Source organism: Anolis carolinensis, unplaced genomic scaffold (genome assembly GCF_035594765.1).
Source record: "Anolis carolinensis isolate JA03-04 unplaced genomic scaffold, rAnoCar3.1.pri scaffold_12, whole genome shotgun sequence".
Lineage (NCBI taxonomy): Eukaryota > Metazoa > Chordata > Lepidosauria > Squamata > Dactyloidae > Anolis > Anolis carolinensis.
In genome coordinates this window covers 20,122,209-20,141,340 of record NW_026943823.1, presented here as the reverse complement: position 1 = coordinate 20,141,340, position 19,132 = coordinate 20,122,209, and the positions used below count along the sequence as shown (strand labels likewise).

The window sequence follows — 19,132 nt, the reverse complement described above, 5'->3', positions numbered from 1 at the left end:
CTTGGGAGACAGCGAATCCATTCACTTCGCAGGCTGAACTTCAAAGGAGCTGTCCAACGTGCTGAAACCAAAATAGGTTGAACAGTAGACAGCAACTCCTTTAATGTTTGGAGTAAAGTTGGGCATTAATTTGTCATTGTTTCGGGCTTGTCCCTGTTGTGAGCCACCCCGAGTCCCTTCGAGGAGATGGGGCGGGATATAAAAATAAAGGTATTATTATTATTATTATTATTATTATTATTATTATTATTATTATTATTATTATTATTATTATATGACACAGCAAACAAGATAGATATGCTGGATTTCATATCACAAAATCACAAGTCGAACACTTCCCAAGTGTCTAGGACTGGGTGATGTATTTTCGCATGATGCGCGCAGATCCCAGTAGGGTGGCCTTTTGCAGTTGGCAGATCGTAATTTTGTCAATGTCTATTGTTTCCAAATGCCGGCTGAGATCTTTTGGCACGGCACCCAGTGTGCCCATCACCACTGGGACCACCTGCACTGGTTTCTGCCAGAGTCTTTGAAGTTCAATCTTGAGGTCCTGATAGCGACTGAGTTTTTCCTGTTGTTTTTCGTCAATGCGACTGTCACCTGGGATGGCGACATCAATGATCCAAACCTTTTTCTTTTCCACAACTGTGATGTCTGGTGTGTTGTGTTCTAGAACTTTGTCAGTCTGGATTCGGAAGTCCCACAGTATCTTTGCATGTTCATTTTCCAATACTTTTGCAGGTTTGTGATCCCACCAGTTCTTTCCTGCTGGGAGGTGGTACTTGAGGCATAAGTTCCAATGAATCATTTGGGCCACATAGTTGTGCCTCTGTTTGTAGTCTGTCTGTGCAATTTTCTTACAGCAGCTGAGGATATGATCAATGGTTTCGTCAGTTTCCTTGCACAGTCTGCATTTTGGGTCATTATTATTATTAATTTGCTGTTGTGCTGATGTAAGAACCACCAGTTCTATTGTCCTCCAGCAAAACTCTTAAGTAACTTCTCCCAGCATGACTTAACTTCTTTGGTGCAACTTTGGTGCTACACACTCTTTTCTCTTGGAAAATGCCAACCTTCGACCTCCTTTTAATTCTCTCTGAAATGTGATTTGTGACTTTCTTTACAGACAATAAGGAATATGACGCCTATCTGTCTTACACAAAAGTGGACCCAGACACTCTAGACTGCGACAACAGTGAAGAGGAACAATTTGCACTTGAAATCTTGCCAGACGTTCTGGAGAAACACTACGGATACAAGCTCTTCATTCCAGACAGGGACCTGATCCCAACTGGGAGTAAGTACCAATAAGCGTGGGTTTTCAGACAACTGGTTGGATAGATACTCCTAAGAAGATGCCCAGGAGGTTCTGGGAAATGTAGTGACCTTTCAAAAAGAATTTTTACTAGATATATAGCATGTCTACAGTGTAGAAATAATGCAGTTTGGCACCACTTTAACTACCATGGCTCAGGGTTATGGAATCCTGCAATGTGTAGTTTGGCAGAGAATGGTGATCAACCCTATGATTCCTACAAGTTACAGCAGTTAAAACGGTGTCAAACACGTAGACCAGGGGTCTCCAAACTAAGGCGCGGGGGCCACATGCAGCCCATCGAAGCCATTTATCTGGCCCCCACCTTCTCCCTCGTCCGATGCATGCCTTCCAGAGCTTTGCTTGTTTATAATGGTATTTTAATTATTATTTAATTAATAATTAATTATCAATGGGGTGCTTTGCTGGTGCTTTTTGTGCACAAAGGCAGAAGGGGGCTGGACTAAATGGCCCAAGTGGTCTCTTCCAAGTGGTCTCTTATTATTGACACAAAGACACCGTATAACATAGCAAACAAGATATATATTGTATATACTCGAGTATAAGCCTAGTTTTTCAGCCCTTTTTTTTAAGACTGAAAAAGTCCCCCTCGGCTTATACTCGGGTGAGGGTCCTGGTCAGCTTATATTTGGGTCAGCTTATACTCGAGAATATACGGTACATTTATTATTTTTCTCTATTATTATTGGTATTATTACATTTATTATTTTTCTCTATTATTGTTGTTACTATTACATTTATTTTACTCTATTATTATTATTATTATTATTACATTTATTATTTCACTCTGATCTTATTATTATTATTATTATTATTGCATTTATTATTTTACTCTATTTATTATTACTTGTATTATTTCCCTGTATTTATTATTATTATTATTGACACAACGACGTTGTATGACACAGCAAACAAGATAGATATGCTGGGTTTCGTTTCACAAAATCACAAGTCGAACACTTCCCAAGTGTCTAGGACTGTGTGATGTATTTTCGGATGATGCGTGCAGATTATTATTATTATTATTATTATTGCATTTATTATTTTACTCTATTATTATTAAAAGGATACATAAGCACATTTACATTGAAGAAGGTGAGAATCATGATTTGATCAGAGCTGGACAGTCTTACCTTAAATTTGAGCTTTATGTAAATATTCAAAAACATTTAACCTACCAATGTGTGATGCATCCAACCCTATTTATTATTTTTATTATTATTATGATTGACATTGAGGCTGTATTTGTTCCTGTTTGGGTTTTTTTTACTTCAAAATAACAGATGTGCAGTGTGCATAGGAATTTGTTTATAGGTTTTTTTTCAGCTATAATCCGGCCCTCCAAGGGTCTGAGGGACCGTGAACTGGCCCCGTTTAAAAAGTTTGGGGACCCCTGACGTAGACCTTACCACTCACACTATAATTTCTATGAGAATGACTTTCGTTTCAGTTGCAGTTGTTCCCAGGTTCTCTTCTCTGAAGCCTGGCCTGCTGCCAGTGGGATTCTGGGAAGAGTAATTTTCAAAAGTTACTTTTCCAAGCTCCTGTTCTGCAACAGATCGCCATAGATATAAGAGACTCCCATTTGTTTGGAAGCGGCTGCTCCTGCTTACAAGCTCTATATTTCTCTCTTCTTTACTCTATTTTCCATAAAATTGTGTTGGCGGGTCGACCCAAAGCAACCAATTAGGCCACGGCATGGTTACGAGACCAAAATATTATTACTGGCTTGCATCCCTGCTTTCTTTCTCACATGCAAAGAATTTCTTACTTCCTGGGGTTACCACGCTCTTTCTTTTGACAATAAATTAAGTTTACACGAGCATAGAGCCACAACATTCTAGCCATAACACTACCTTACCATTGTAAACATTCAGGACAATTTGACACCAACCTGCTGCTCTCAGATACCAACACAGATATAACCTACAATCCTGCCAAGATTTGTGTAGCAGCAGATGACTGGATCCAACAGCTAACAATACAACTATCCGCTAACTGAAATGTAAATCAGTTACTGTATATACTCAAATATAAGCCTAGTTTTTCAGCCCTTTTGTTAAGACTGAAAAAGCCCCTCTCGGCTTATACTCGGGTGAGGGCCCTGGTTGGCTTATATTTGGGTCAGCTTATACTCAAGAATATATGGTACATTTATTATTTTTCTCTATTATTATTGGTATTATTACATTTATTATTTTTCTCTATTATTGATGCTACTATTACATTTATTATTTTTCTCTATTATTGATGCTACTATTACATTTATTATTTTTCTCTATTATTGTTGCTACTATTACATTTATTTTACTCTATTTTTTATTATTAATAGTAATACATTTATTATTTCACTCTGATCTTATTATTACAGTAGAGTCTCACTTATCCAACAGGAGCCTCCGATGGCCTAGGGGATAAAAGCCTTGTGACTTAAAGGTTAGGTTGCTGACCTGAAGGCTGCCAGGTTCGAATCCCACCCGGGGAGAGCGCAGATGAGCTCCCCTTTTCAGCTCCAGCTCCATGCGGGGACATGAGAGAAGCCTCCCACAACATCAAAAACATCCGGGCGTCCCCTTGGCAACGTCCTTGCAGACGGCCAATTCTCTCATTCCAGAAGCAACTCCGGTTGCTCCTGACACGAAAAAAAAACTTATCCAACATAAAGGGGCCGGCAGAATGTTGGATAAGCAAATATGTTGGATAATAAGGAGGCATTGAGGAAAAGCCTATTAAACATCAAATTAGGTTATGATTTTACAAATTAAGCACCAAAACATCAGGTTATACAACAAATTTGACAGAAAAAGTAGTTCAATACACAATAATGCTATGTAGTAATTACTGTATTTACTAATTTAGCACCAAAATATCACAATGTATTGAAAACATTGACTACAATGTTGGATAAGCGAGTGTTGGATAAGTGAGTCTCTACTGTATTATTATTTCATTTATTATTTTACTCTATTTATTATTACTTGTATTATTTTCCTGTATTTATTAGTATTATTATTGCATGCATTGTTTTACTCTATTATTATTAAAAGGATACATAAGCACATTTACACTGAAGATGAGAATAATGATTTGATCAGAGTTGGATAGTCTTATCTTAAATCTGAGCTTTATATAAATATTCAAAAACATTTAACCTACTGATGCCTCAATTAATGTAATTTTATTGGTATCTATTTTTATTTCTGAAATTTACCACCCTCGGCTTATACTGGAGTCAATGTTTTCCCAGTTTTTTTGTGGTAAAATTAGGTGCCTCGGCTTATATTCGGGTTGGCTTATACTCGAGTATGTATGGTATTTTCATCTCAGTCCCCTAGACTTGTGCCCTGAATAATAATAATTATTATTATTATTATTATTATTATTATTATTATTATTATTATTTTATTTTTATACCCCGCCACCATCTACCCAGAGGGACTCGGGGCGGCTCACAGATATAAAACAAGCATACAATGGTATCAAATACAAAACACACAAATAAAATTTGAATGCTCCTAACCCTCCATCCATCTCCCTCCTCTCCATCCCTTTTTGGTTCCCTCCCTTCTCTAAATAGTTTTTTGTTTTAGCCTTCAATATTAAGCCTTTTAGATTTTACTAGCTGTGCCCGGCCACGCGTTGCTGTGGCTAGGACTTTATTTTTCTTTTCTTTTTGTTGTATGAACGTAGAGGCGTGGATGAGAGGTTGTGTTGTCAATTTTCAGGGTTGTGGGGCATTTAGTTTAGTTGTTTTGTCCAGTGCCGTGATACCACTACCCTTTTATATATATAGATATTACAATGCTTCTATGAGACTGTACCCCACATATGCTGGTCTACGACCGTAATAAAGATTTTGATTCGATTTGATGCATAGGCAAATCCCAATAATAACAATGCAGGGTGCAAATCAAAAAAATGTTACAAGCCATTAGGGATTTGCAACAGACTGGAAATGGCTGATGCTTCAGCCCTTTGTTCAGGCCGGCTACCTCAGAGAGTGGCATTGACCTCTTCTTTCCATCTGAGAGAAGAAAGGTTGAGCTTGTCAAACTTTGGCCTTTAGGTCTGGTCTCTCAAGCCAGCAAAAACAGCCTCCTGATGTGGCTTTGTGTTGTTGCTTGTGAGTTCGGCCCGAGCAACAAGAAATTGTATGTTTGGGGGGGGGGGGTTGTTTCGGTTACCTTTGGGTCGAAGAAGAGCAGCCAGGGAAGGAAGCTGTCAGTTCCAACTGTGATGAAAAAGGATTGGAAAAAGCATGCTGGGCAGAAGCCTTTAGTGCCTGCTGTATCTGGAAATGTATTTCGGCTTTTATAAATCAGGGCATTGAAAATTCAGGAGCATTTATGATTTGCTCAGCTGAAGCCATAGAATACCAGATCTCACCTTAGAGCAAGTAGGACAGTCAAGAAAATGTTGTAAATGTTGGGCAGTACAGTAGAGTCTCACTTAACCAACATAAACGGGCTGGCAGAACGGATAATAAGAAGAGATTAAGGAGAAGCCTATTAAACATCAAATTAGGTTATGATTTTACAAATTAAGCATCAAAACATCATGTTATACAACAAATTTGACAGAAAAAGTAGTTCAATACGCAGTAATGTTATGTACTCATTAGACATGTCCAAAAAATTGTTTTGAATCGTATATCGGAATTATTTCGGTTTGTTCTCGCTTTTTGATATGCATTCCGAGACATTGTCTCACAGCGAAACCAGCAATGTAATTTGAACCATTGTTGGCCCATTCTCTAATTGTCTCTTAATATTTTGTTAATTTCCCCCCCAAAATTTTTTTTTAATATATATATTTTAAAACATTTAATTTTTTTTTGTTTCTGCAACCTACCTTGAATGGGAGCTTAGCGCAGCCTAATAGCTGCCGCTCCCCGGCCAATCAGAAGCTTCCACGATGGACGCAAAGGTGGGGGCTAACGTCCTCTGCGTCCACATGGAAGATTGCCATACAAACCTGGTGTGTAGCGATTGCGCATGCGCGTCCGCCATTTTAGAAACATTTAGAATCATTACGAATTTTCGGAAATATCTGAAATTTTTGGGTGAAAAAAATCGGAAATCCTTTCTATATTGAAGCGCCAGCACCCCCTACTTTAGAAACGAGAATTGAAACATTTTTTTCATCTATCGGACAAGCCTAGTACTCATTACTGTATTTACGAATTTAGCACCAGAATATCACGATATATTGAAAACATTGACTACAAAAATGGCTTGGATAATCCAGAACGTTGGATAAGTGAGTGTTGGATAAGTGGGACTCTACTGTACTTTCCTTTGAGCTCCCATTACAAGCTTGGTAGATGCAGGGAATGCTGTGGATGGAGCAGATCTTGATTCCAGTAAGGCCTTTGACCAAGTCCCCCCTGACCTTCCTGCAAGGAAACTAGTCCGAAATGGGTTAGGCAAGGCTACTGTGAGCTGGATCTGTCCTTGGTTAAGTGACTCAACCCAAAGGGTGCTTCTCCCTAATGGTTCCTCTTCTTCATCCTAGAAAGAAGTGACTATTTGAAGAGAGTTCGGTACTGGGCCCAGTTCAACATTTTTATTCATGACTTGGATGAAGGTTTAAAGGGCCTGATTATTGCTTATCGGGTTTGCAGATGACACCAAATTGAGGGAGAACCAGTACCCCAGAGGACAGGAGAGGAATTCAAAATGACCTCAACAGATTAGAGAGCTGGTTGGCCAAAACTAATAAAATGCATTTCAAATATAAGATACAACACTTAGGTAAAATATGCATTTTATTGATTAGTCCTTAGGCCGTATCACAATACCAAACCAAACAACAAGGCTTGATAGGACTTAAGTACACTCTATATAGAAAGTTAAAATAAGACACCTATAACAATACAGTAAGGGGCCCCTGGTGGCACAGTGTGTTAAAGCGCTGAGCTGCTAAACTTATGGACCAAAAGGTCCCAGGTTCAAATCCCGGGAGCAGAATGAGCGCCCGCTGTTATCCCCAGCTCTTGCCAACCTAGCAGTTCGAAAGCATGCAAATGCGAGTAGATCAATAGGTACCGCTCCGGCAGGAAGGTAACAGTGGTCCATGCAGTCATGCCAGTGGCCACATGACCTTGGAGGTGTCTATGGACAACGCCGGCTCTTCAGCTTAGAAATGGAGATGAGCACCAACCCCCAGAGTCATTGGACACAACTGGACTTAACATCAGGGGAAACCTTTACCTTTTTATTGAGTTGGAAGGGATCTCCCAAGGGCGATCCATTTAGGGATTTCTTCCCAGCCCAGCACTGACTTAAATACATTATTATTATTATTATTATTACTACTACTACTACTACTACTACTTACTTACTTACAGGAAGTCTCAGCCAATCCGTCCTCTTTGCAGATTCAACCATTTGTGGGAACTCTGGCTGGCTGCTGCGACGGAGGGACACATCTCTCCCTCTCCTGATTGTGGCATCCTGAGAATTCTGGGAAATGTAGTTCACCGTAGGGTCTTCTGCATTCTCCGCCATAGGGTTCCTTGCCTTCCCAAACTACATTTCCCAGAATTCTGTGCTTTTTGTGTCTCTTTCCCAGTGAACTCTGCTTTCTCTCTGCTGCTTCCCTCTCCTCATAGCGAGATGCCATTCATTTAAAGGGGGAAAGCAGCCTTTTTGGCTTTGCTTTCCTTCCTTGCACTGAACATGAAACTGACTTTGGGAGACTTCCGAGGTTTACAAAATGCAAATGAAAGTATTGGGTGAGTTTCGATTCTTAGGTTTTTGGCATAGGTCATGCCCACGTGTCGGATATCGCCTCGCAAGTACAAATTTGATACAAGTTACGAGGCCTAACAAGAAAAATGCACATCTCTAATAGTTCCATTACAGATAAGACTGAGGCCGGACTCTGCTAACACTTAAGTTCTATGCATGATCAGTTCTCAACCATGGCATCTATGTGACCCCTCCATATTTTTCATCCTCATGTTGTATTGACTCCCGCTTCAACATTATTGCTTTGTGAAGGCATGTGGACCCATGAAGTCATATCCATATATTTCCCCCTTGATCTCTTCTATCATAGGGCCTTAAGTAAGGGTTGGAAGTTCTCGGTGCCATGTTTGCTTTCCGGGGAGGAAATAAATCAACATGGGCAATTTGCTCTGCCTTTTGCCACATGGTGGTGTCACGGTCCACTATATTCAAAATATCTAGAAGGCAAAGGAGAAGGAAGGATGCATCTATTTCAGTGATGGCCAACCTATGACAGGCGTGTCAGCACTGACACGCCTAGCCATTTTTGCTGAAACGCTGCCGCATGCAGATTGATTGGATGACTAATGTCTTTTGTGGCCAAATTTGGTGTGATTTGGTCCAGTGGTTTTGTTGTTTACTCCATGGGAATTATGTGATATATATATATATATATATATATATATATATATATATATATATATATATATATACTATTATTATTCTATTATTATTGTAGTATATTATCATATTATTACTATTATATTATTATTATATTATTCATTGCTCATGACTACATTGAAACTAGAATAGAGAGAAATCAGCATGGAAACTCTATTCTAGTTTCAATGTAGTCATGAACAATGAATAATATAATAATAATATAATAGTAATAATAGAGAGAAATCAGCATGGAAACTGGAGTCCCGGTGGAGTAGTGGGTTAAAGCCTTGTGACTTGAAGGTTGGGTTGCTGACCTGAAGGCTGCCAGGTTCAAATCCCACCCGGGGAGAGCGCGGATGAGCTCCCTCTATCAGCTCCAGCTCCATGCGGGGACATGAGAGAAGCCTCCCACAAGGATGGTAAAACATCAAAACATCCAGGCGACCCCTGGGCAACGTCCTTGCAGATGGCCAATTCTCTCACTCCAGAAGCGACTTGCAGTTTCTTAAGTTGCTCCTTAAGAAAAAAAAAAGCATGGAAACTGCAAGAGGTACCATAGATTGTTGTACATGGAAATAATGGTAGTAAATAGTTTTTGATTTATTGAATACAGTTATATATTACAATTATATATTTTTGTTATTTAAACTATACATATTGTGAAATTATGTGTTTTTTTTTCTCGAAGTGACACACCACCCAAGTCATGCTAGGTTTTTTGGTGAATTTTGACACACCAAGCGCAAAAGGTTGCCCATCATTGATCTAGTTAGACCAGTTCCTAATTAGAAAGACAGTCCTAGGAGGGAAAACCTCTATCTGCTCCAGAATTGATCTCCAGACTCAGTGGAAGGGCTCTACAATTCATCAAATCACTGCCAGGTTCGCTGTTTCCGTTCCGATTCGTTCCAATTACTTCAATTTATGTAGCGTGACATGATATTGCATTACTTACGAGCAGAGCCTGGAAATAACACATCCACATAATGACGTTTAACTGTGATGGGGTTCTTCTTTGTTTTAAAAGTACAGTAGAGTCTCACTTATCCAACATAAACGGGACAGCAGAATGTTGGATAAGCGAATATGTTGGATAATAAGGAGGCATTAAGGAAAAGCCTATTAAACATCAAATTGGGTTATGATTTTACAAATGAAGCACCAAAACATCATGTTAGACAACAAATTTGGCAGAAAAAGTAATTCAATAGGCAGTAATGCTATGTAGTAATTACTGTATTTACGAATTTAGCACCAAAATATCACGATGTATTGAAAACATTGACTACAAAAATGTGTTGGATAATCCAGAACGTTGGATAAGTGAGTGTAGGATAAGTGAGACTCTACTGTAATAATAAAAATGATAATATCCTTTTCTTTAACGTAACGAGCAATGTGTATTTGTTACTACTAACACATTGCGATTGGGAAGGATGTGTTTTCATTTCAATGATTTCGAATCAATGAAAAAGCAAGCCAAGAGTAGCGTGGGGAGTAACACGCCACCAATACGGGATCGTGTGGAAAAGATACTTTTGCAGAAGCCATTACTTTTTGACAAAATGGACATTCCAGGCTCTGCTTCTGAGTCTCCGATGCCAGTCCTTGGCAAAGCAATGCTGCCGATATATATATGCGTACATGGGCGGCTCGTGACCGGTTTTGATCCGCACGGCCGTGCTGCATGTGGGATGAGTTCCACTGGGAACAAGCCCTCCAACCTGCCCTTTCTCTTCTGCAGGCTCTTCTTCCAACTGGTGCCCCTATCTCCCCATGGAAGGAGAGTTGAGAGAAGTAAGTCAGCAGGACTTCTACTATTCCTCCTCTCAGCCAAGGGGCATGGGTGAAGCGGGAGGGACGGCCTGGCTCTATTTACCTACCAACCGCCAACCAATTCGGTCTAGGTAGGAATGTGTAACCTCTATGTAATTCAGTTCTCTGGGCCAAGATTTAGCATCCCTTCTTTTCCAAATATTTTCTGAATAAAACCTTCCCATTATACGGCACTAGCTGTGCCCGGCCACGTGTTGCTGTGGTGAAGTATGGTGGTATGGGGAAAAAAGTATTGAGGAATTGGTGGTAGTTAAGGTAAAGGGTAAAGGTTTTCCCCTGACATTAAGTCCATTATAAATGGGTTATATAGCTGTGTGGAAGGGCCTTGAGTCTACACTGCCATATAATCCAGTTAAAATAAGATAATCTGTGGAAGAAGCCTAAATGAGGCCTAACTCTGCCTGTCCCCTGGGCTGAGTGGGCTGCAAGGAGACCAAGTGGGCGGAGCTTAGCCTTCTAACTGGCAGCAATTGGATAAAAACAATTATTCTTCTCCCTCTAATTGGGACTTTTTCTTTTCTTTTTATTGTATGAACGTAGAGGCATGGATGAGGGGTTGTGCTGCCAAGTTTAGTGTTTCTGGGATGTGTAGTTTTGTTGTTTCGTCCTAGGCCGAAATTTCATTACCCTTTTATACATATAGATTCAAAAGACACTTCCAATTGTCTCGATAGATCAACAGAAGAAACCAAGCATTGTTAGGTTGCTGTGAGTTTTTCGGGCTATATGGCCATGTTCCAGTAGCATTGTCCACATGTGTTGTCAAAGGCTTTCATGGCCGGGATCACAGAGTTGTTGTATGTCTTTTGGGCCGTGTGGCCATGTTCCAGAAGTATTCTCTCCTGACGTTTCGCCCACATCTATGGCAGGCATCCTCAGAGGTTGTGAGGCATGGATACACTGACTGTATAGGCAAACTGATGAAGAAGCACAACCTACAAACTATCTACAGACCCACAAAGAAAATCCAGCAAATGCTACGGTCAGCGAAAGACAAGAGGGATCCTCTCTCCTCTGCAGGAGTCTACCGGAAACCATGCAGCTGTGGACAAGTCTACATAGGGACCACCAAACACGAGTCAAAGAACGTGAAAGGCACTGCAGACTCACTCAACCAGAGAAATCAGCCATAGCAGAGCACTTGATGAACCAACCTGGACACAGGATATTATTTGAGAACACAGAAATGCTGGACCACTCCAACAACTATCATGTCAGACTACACAGAGAAGCCATTGAAATCCACAAGCATGTGGACAACTTCAACAGAAAGGAGGAAACCATGAAAATGAACAAAATCTGGCTACCAATATTAAAAAACTCAAAAATCAGAACAGTAGATGGGAAGCAACACTCTGAGGGCAGAGGAGCCCCAAGGACGGCTAATGACTCTGAACAAAAGGATGCACCCCAGGCAAGAGACAAACCTTTCCAATGCTAATTAGGGTGATTAACTGAAACGTTAGTGCTGGCTTCCAACTGACAAAGGACTCTTGTCACACCCTGGACTCTCCACAGATATATATTTACCTTCCTTGCCTAGTTTATCCATGCCTCACAGTCTCTGAGGATGCCTGCCATAGATGTGGGCGAAACGTCAGGAGAGAATACTTCTGGAACATGGCCACACAGCCCGAAAGACATACAACAACCTCATTGTCCACATGCTTGTGGCTTCTCTGTGTGGTCTGACATGATGGTTCTCAGAGCAATCCAGCATTTCTGTGTTCTCCAATAATATTCTGTGTCCAGGTTGGTTCTTGATATCTCTGGCTGAATTAGTCTGCAGTACCTTTCATATTCTTTGATTCGCATCTGGCAATGCTGCTGCGTTTGGTGGTCCCTATGTAGACTTGTCCACAGCTGCATTATGCAGTGGACTCCTACAGTGGTGAGAGGATCCCTCTTGTCCTTTGCTACGTACAGCAAAGGCACTGCAGACTAATTCACCCAGAGAAGTCAGCTATAGCAGAGCACTTGTTGAATCGACCTGGACACAGAATATTATTTGAGAACACATTAATGCTGGACTGCTCTGACAACAACCACTACGACAGACTACACAGAGAAGCCATTGAATCCACAAGCATGTGGACAATTTCAACAGAATGGAGGAAACCATGAAAATGAACAAAATCTGGCTACCAGTATTACAAAACACCAGAATCAGAACAGCAAATAAAGAACACCACTCAGCAACAGGGGAATTCCAGACAGCAAACAACCAAGTGCCAGTTAACACCTCCCAAACAGAGAATGACTCCAGGCACAATAGCCAGGCTTTGCAGCTGCAAGGCTACTCAATGCCAATCAAGCTTGCTAATTTTCAACATTCACACTTGCTTTAAACAAATTATTATTATTATTATTATTATTATTATTATTATTATTATTATTATTATTATTATTAGGTGCCATGCCAAAAGATCTCAGCCAGCATTTGGAAAAATAGACATTGACAAAATTACGATCTGTCAACTGCAAAAGGCCACCCTACTGGGATCTGCACGCATCATCCGAAAATACATCACACAGTCCTAGACACTTGAGAAGTGTTCGACTTGTGATTTTGTGATACAAAATCCAGCACATCTATCTTGTTTGCTGTGTCATACAATAAAATAAGAATAATAATAATTATAATAATAATAATTATTATTATTATTATTTATTTATAGCCCTCCCTCTCTCCACAAAAGGACTCAGGACAGTTCCTTCTCCCACCCTAGTCATTCCACAGATACATACGAGGGTTATCCAGAAAGTAGATTACGTTTTGGAATTAAAAATGAACAAAGTATAGGAGAAAACATTTACCATATGCAGTTGAAAGCCAGACCTAAATGCCACTTCTCAACATAGTCGCCATTCAAATCTAGGCACTTTTCATAGCGATGGATGAACTTGGCAATTCCTTCCCCACAAAACTCTGCCACTTGCATCCTCAACGCAGCGTTTTGGCAACAATGCACAGCTGTGGGAAGGGGTGACCGACTGGTTGAGGGTGCAAGTGGCAGAGTTTTGTGGAGAAGGAGTTGCCAAGCTCATTCATCGCTATGAAAAGTGCCTAGATTTGAATGGCGACTATGCTGAGAAGTGGTATTTGGGTGTGGTTTATACTTTGTACTTTATTCATTTTTAATTCCAAAATGTAATCTACTTTCTGGATAACCCTCGTATACACACCCCACTTGCCTCATTACTAACAGACCTTTGAAGATGCCATTAGGCACAGATGCAGGCAAAACGTCAGGCGAAAATGCTACTGGACTATGGCCAGACAGCCTGGAAAACTCACAGCAATCCAGTGATTCTGGCTATGAAAGCCTTCAATAACACATCAAGCATTGTTGGTTGAGTTGCTTACATCAGGATCTCTCCCAATCTCATCCCTTTTCTCATTGTTTTAAAGAAAATCTGAGCAGGTTCCAGAAAAATTTGCTTGGCCCAATTCTCTATAATCTATTTTTTAAAAACCATTGGGATTCATCTGTATAACAGATTTAAGTAGGTTTGATGGTCACCTTCTTTAACGTGGGAACTATGGCTACATGCGATTTTATTTTCACGACAATACTCCCATGGTGGTAATTAGACAATCCCATTTATTCCAATGGGTCTACTCTACTAGGGTCCAAACTTAGGTGGAATGTTGTAGTTTTGTGATGCGCAGCTAGGAACCGTTAAACAGAATTTACAACATCTCCACCAGACAGTGATATTCGCCATTTTAAAATAAAGAATCAAACCACTGCAAAGCATATGTTGTGCTATTGATATGGTGCAATGCATCCTACATAAGCCTGGGATTTGTAGTTCATTGAGATATCTCAAGCAGCTACAAATCCCAAGATTCAATAGCAGTAACACTGACTTCGAAAATGCTGTCATTGGAATTGTGGAGGTAGTATCTGTCATCAGTGATTGGGTGCATAGGATTTTGTATACATTTCATACATGGGAAGAATTCGAGTCTCTGTTCTCAGCGCTTCAATCTATTTCATATTAAAAAATAGATTGGAAATATGTCGCTAGATCACCTGTGAACTGCATCTTGCTCTCTCTCCCTAGTCCGTCCTGGGCAAAGAGGCAAGATTAGTTCATAAAGTATCTGTCAAGGATACTGTCTGCATTCAGATTGTCCAACAACTTGTCCCTGAGCACATCTCCACCTTTGAACATCGTCATCTTATGTGTCTTATCATGGAAGTGTTAGTTCCTGGGCCCATAACCTATTTTGTTAGAATTTTCTGTGCTAGGGAAAACTCCCAAAAACAGCAGAGCATCCAAAAACAAACAGGATACTTATAGCTGAGCATTCATCTCACAGTAAGCAGAGCGTGGAGTGCCATGTGGCTGTAAAGAATTTAGAGCTTAGGAGGCAAAGATCCAGAGTTCAATCTTGAAGATTACGTAAGGTTTATTTACAAAAATAATAATTGCATTTCTTAATAGTAAATAACTGGGTCTGAGCTACTCTAGACTCCATCTCTCTAGGGTTCAAAAGAGAGTGGAAAATCTCCAGTCATTACATCTCTCCAAGCAGAGAGAGGTCTCAACACACACAGTACACACCACGATGCCGAAGGAGAAGTCAGAAGTAAAGGCTTGGAGTAGAAAAGTATACATTCTACACACTCAATCAGAATGAGAGCCGAAACAGAGAGGAGAGAAGAAATGTCATACAGGAGACATAGGGGAAGGGAATCCCTCAGCCTATTCTAAGCTAACTACTTCTCACTGAGGACTGCAGACTTGGGTAGTGTGAAATTGAAGTCCAAAAGGAAATAGAACAGATTGTCTCAGCAGCCCAAATTGCCTTCCAATTTATTAGTCTGTCTCCAATATATGATCAACAACTAGAGCCGTGTCAAGTCCGGGGCTATTAAAAACCAAGCTAGGAAAGACCTGGTAAATCCTTCAATATGCAGTCTGGTCAGCAATAGATCCCAATAATAATAACTAATAATAAAACTTCATTTGTAGACCGCCCTATCTCCCTGGAGGGACTCGGTGGTTTCCAACACATATGGCAAACATTCAATACCAATAAAAAACATATTAACAAATTACAGTAGAGTCTCGGTTATCTGACTTTCAGTCATCCGACATTCCGTATTATCCGATGGGTCTTAGCGAGGAAGAGGGAAAAAGAGAGCAGGTGAATGAGAGAGAGAGAGAGAAGGAGTGGGGCAGGCTGCAAAGGTGATAGCGGCAGTAGAAGCAGGAGCCTGGCCGCCTCTTCCAGGCTCCTCTTTTTGCCACTTATTATTATTATTATTATTATTATTATTATTATTATTATTATTATTATTATTATTTGAACAGCAAGGGCAACCTTATTATTTGAACAGCAACCTCGTGTGTCTGTGCGAAGGGCCTGTATTTCTTTATTTCACTGTCTCTTTCTTATGCTTTGCAGCCTACCTTGAAGATCTCACAAGATGCGTAGAACAAAGCCGCAGGCTTATCATTGTACTGACTCCAGACTATGTCCTCAGGAGAGGCTGGAGCATTTTTGAGATGGAAAACAGACTCCACAACCTGCTTGTCAGTGGAGAAATCAAAGTGATTTTCATCGAGTGCCCCGAACTAAAAGGCAAAGTGAATTACCAAGAAGTCGAATCGTTAAAGCACGCCGTTAAACTCTTCTCGGTCGTCCAGTGGAAGGGTCCCAAAAGCAGCAAACTGAATTCGACGTTTTGGAAGCGCTTGCTGTACGAAATGCCGGCAAAGAAAAAAGAGGTTTTGTCCCGGCACCAAGTCCTGGATTCTGCCGAACAGGGCCTCTTTGGGGATCTCCAAACGATGCCGAACATTGCCGTGACGGACACCTCGGCCACTATGGTTGCATCGCAGGCAGACCTGGGCAATTACCAACAACCGGATCCGGTGCAAACGAGACATTACTGCAGAGGATACGAGTACGACATGCAGTCGGCCACTTTGCCATTAGCTGCCATAAGCAGTAACCACCACACTTATTGCAACATACCCCTGGCACTACTCAATGGGCAGCTACCTCTTAATAACAGCATGAAGGACACACAGGAATTTCACAGGAACAACCCTTTGCTGCCCTTGTCAACAAGAGAGCTCAGTTTCACCAGTGACATATGGTAATGGCCAAATCCTTAGTATTGGGACGCTCATTGGCCATCAATGAGGCCCGCTCCTCGGACCCTTAACATCCGGTGCCAAAATATTTTGAAAAGTCACTGAAAACTCACTTTTATACTTGAACCTCTTTGTTTACACTCCAAAAAATTATTAACAAGGAAGGGAACCTACTTTTGTAGCTCACAAATACGTTCGTATCTTTTAATGTACAGTTTTATGGCTTCTTTATATTTAAAAAAAGGGGGGAGCGCTGGAGAGTATTTTGGAAGAAGGGTTTACAGGCTGATCATGGATCGGCATTTAGTGTTATATATATATATGTTAAAGTAAGACTCCGTATTTATATATCAGTACTGCTGAAAATGGAATGGATTTCTGTCTCTTTTCCCAAGGACCGCTCGATACAAACAACACAATTCACCGATCTGAAACCCAACAAGTGACAAAAAGAAGCGCTGTTAGTTCAGACTGTGCCAGGAGGACCCACTTCCCTAAAGGATACAATATAGGAGATCTTTCCTGTAATATTGTCACCAATACAAAGGATGGTCTAGGACGGTGAAACCCTGTGTTGGTTGCCTCCAGTTTTCAGCCAGCAATTTCTGTCGTTGGAAAATACATCACTCATTTAACATCATCCATCATTTTGTGCTCAAGATATTCCTTAATGACACTTGCCATTGTGTTTTTCTCAAGTTTGACAGCAGTTTAGTTTCTGTAGATTTTTTTAAAAGGCTTGTTTAAACTGGCTTTCCAGGTTTCTACGAACTCTCTTCCTTTTACATTTTACATACCAGTGGGATCGTCATGTTGTTCAACCAACCGGTGATTTGAACATTTCTTAAGCTTCTCGTAAGATTTGTATTAATGCTAATGTAAATTTTGCACAGGGTTGTTATTATGATTATCAATATTATTTTGGGTTTGGTGTTACAACTTACTGATTGACATTTGACAGAAACTGTCAGCAATAGAAAAAGAGAAATACAGCAATACTCACAAACAGAACTGCTGAATTGGTCCAATTACTCATGCCAGTCGCACCCCAGGCCTGAAGCCACTTATGACCAGAGCATCACACAAGAGTCCGCAGTAGAGGCAAACAGTTTATTGCAAAAACACGCAAAAGATATATACAGTAGAGTCTTGGTTATCTGATATAAACGGGCAGGCAGAATGTTGGATAATAGGGAGAGATGGGCCTCCTCTCAATTGTCCGCCCTCCCTCGCTCACTCATGGGTCGAGTCCTGGTTCTGCCGCCGCTGCTGCCACCGCCTTTACCGCTAAAACCCGGCACGGTGATGAACGAGCAAGGGAGGGAGCGAGGCAGAGGCAACAACGGCAGAAGCAGGAGCCTGGCCGCCTCTTCCAGGCACCTGCTTCTGCTGTCGTTGTCACTTTTTCAGCCTGCCTGTTGCACCTCAGAATAGGTCACCTTGCTATAGACACCAATCACACATGGGAAATTGTCTTTTGTAGTTTTATTGAGCAAAAGCAGATATAAATCAAAGAAGGCAGTAAAAAAGCCAATACAAATCCAATAGTTCATAAGCCATAATAATCCACAAGTCCATTAGCCAAAACAGTAAATGATAGTTCCCAAAGAACAAAGGCACAAGGTTTCAAAGATCCAGAAACAGAAATCTTCTCTAGGCATGAAGTAGAAACATCCACTCAGATGAAGCGAGAATTTGCTTTGACAAAAATCTATTTCCCAACACACACTTTTAAAAGCACCCCAGAAAGGCATTTCTCTTTCCTTTGGAGGCCTCTCTCTTCCCCGCCAATCTCACACTCCTACGAGTCTGAACTCCCTTCCGTAACGACCGGTCCGCCCTAGATCATTCAAGGTCCTCGTTATCTTGCACCTGAACCGGGGCTGAAGACACCGGGGCTTGAGACATCTCTTGCTCATTAATTCCCATGGGAATGTCATTCTGGCTGTTATCTATGGCCTGTGGGGTCAACAGTTCATTTTGCTCAAGCTGCATTTCTCGAGCCTCTGAATCAACCTGTATTATTCCCATGCCATCCTCCTGAAATTCATCCTGCATCCCATCATCTAGCTCTTGTATCTGAAACCAAGAATTCCCTTCTTCATCCTCACTTTGGCTATGCTGTGGCTGAGTCACAACACTGCCCATCCTCTTTCACTCACCGGCCACGTCTTACAGAGGAGGAGGAAGGGGAAAAAAAGAAAGCCGGTGAATGAGTGAGAGACGGAGGGAGGTCAGGCTGCAAAGGCGAAAGCGACGGCAAAAAGAGGAGCCTGGAAGAGGCCTCTACAGCCATTGTCGCCTTTGCAGCCTCCCTTCGTCCCTCACTCACTCACTCACTCACCAGGCCTCTTTTTCCCTTTCCCTCTTCCTTGCTAAGACCCGTCGGATAATACGGAGTGTCGGATAAGTGGAAGTCAGATAACCGAGATTCTACTGTAGTAAAAAG

The 19,132-nt window shown here is 41.0% G+C and overlaps 1 protein-coding gene and 1 long non-coding RNA gene across 4 annotated transcripts in view; one reads left to right on the top strand and one right to left on the bottom strand.

Moving 5' to 3' along the window:
• il1rapl2 (interleukin 1 receptor accessory protein like 2) overlaps positions 1–17,694 on the top strand; it is a 584,424-nt gene extending 566,730 nt beyond the window's left edge. For all 3 annotated transcript variants that reach the window (XM_062963793.1, XM_008119838.2, XM_008119837.3), the window contains exons 10-11: positions 1,127–1,297; positions 15,989–17,694. In XM_062963793.1, coding sequence (XP_062819863.1) covers positions 1,127–1,297; positions 15,989–16,689 — 872 coding nt within the window. In that variant the 3' untranslated portion in view covers positions 16,690–17,694. The remainder of the gene's footprint in view (positions 1–1,126; positions 1,298–15,988) is intronic.
• The window catches only part of LOC134294047 (uncharacterized), a 68,716-nt gene that overhangs the window by 27,433 nt on the left and 22,151 nt on the right, over positions 1–19,132 (bottom strand). The gene's annotated exons all lie outside the window — the stretch shown is intronic.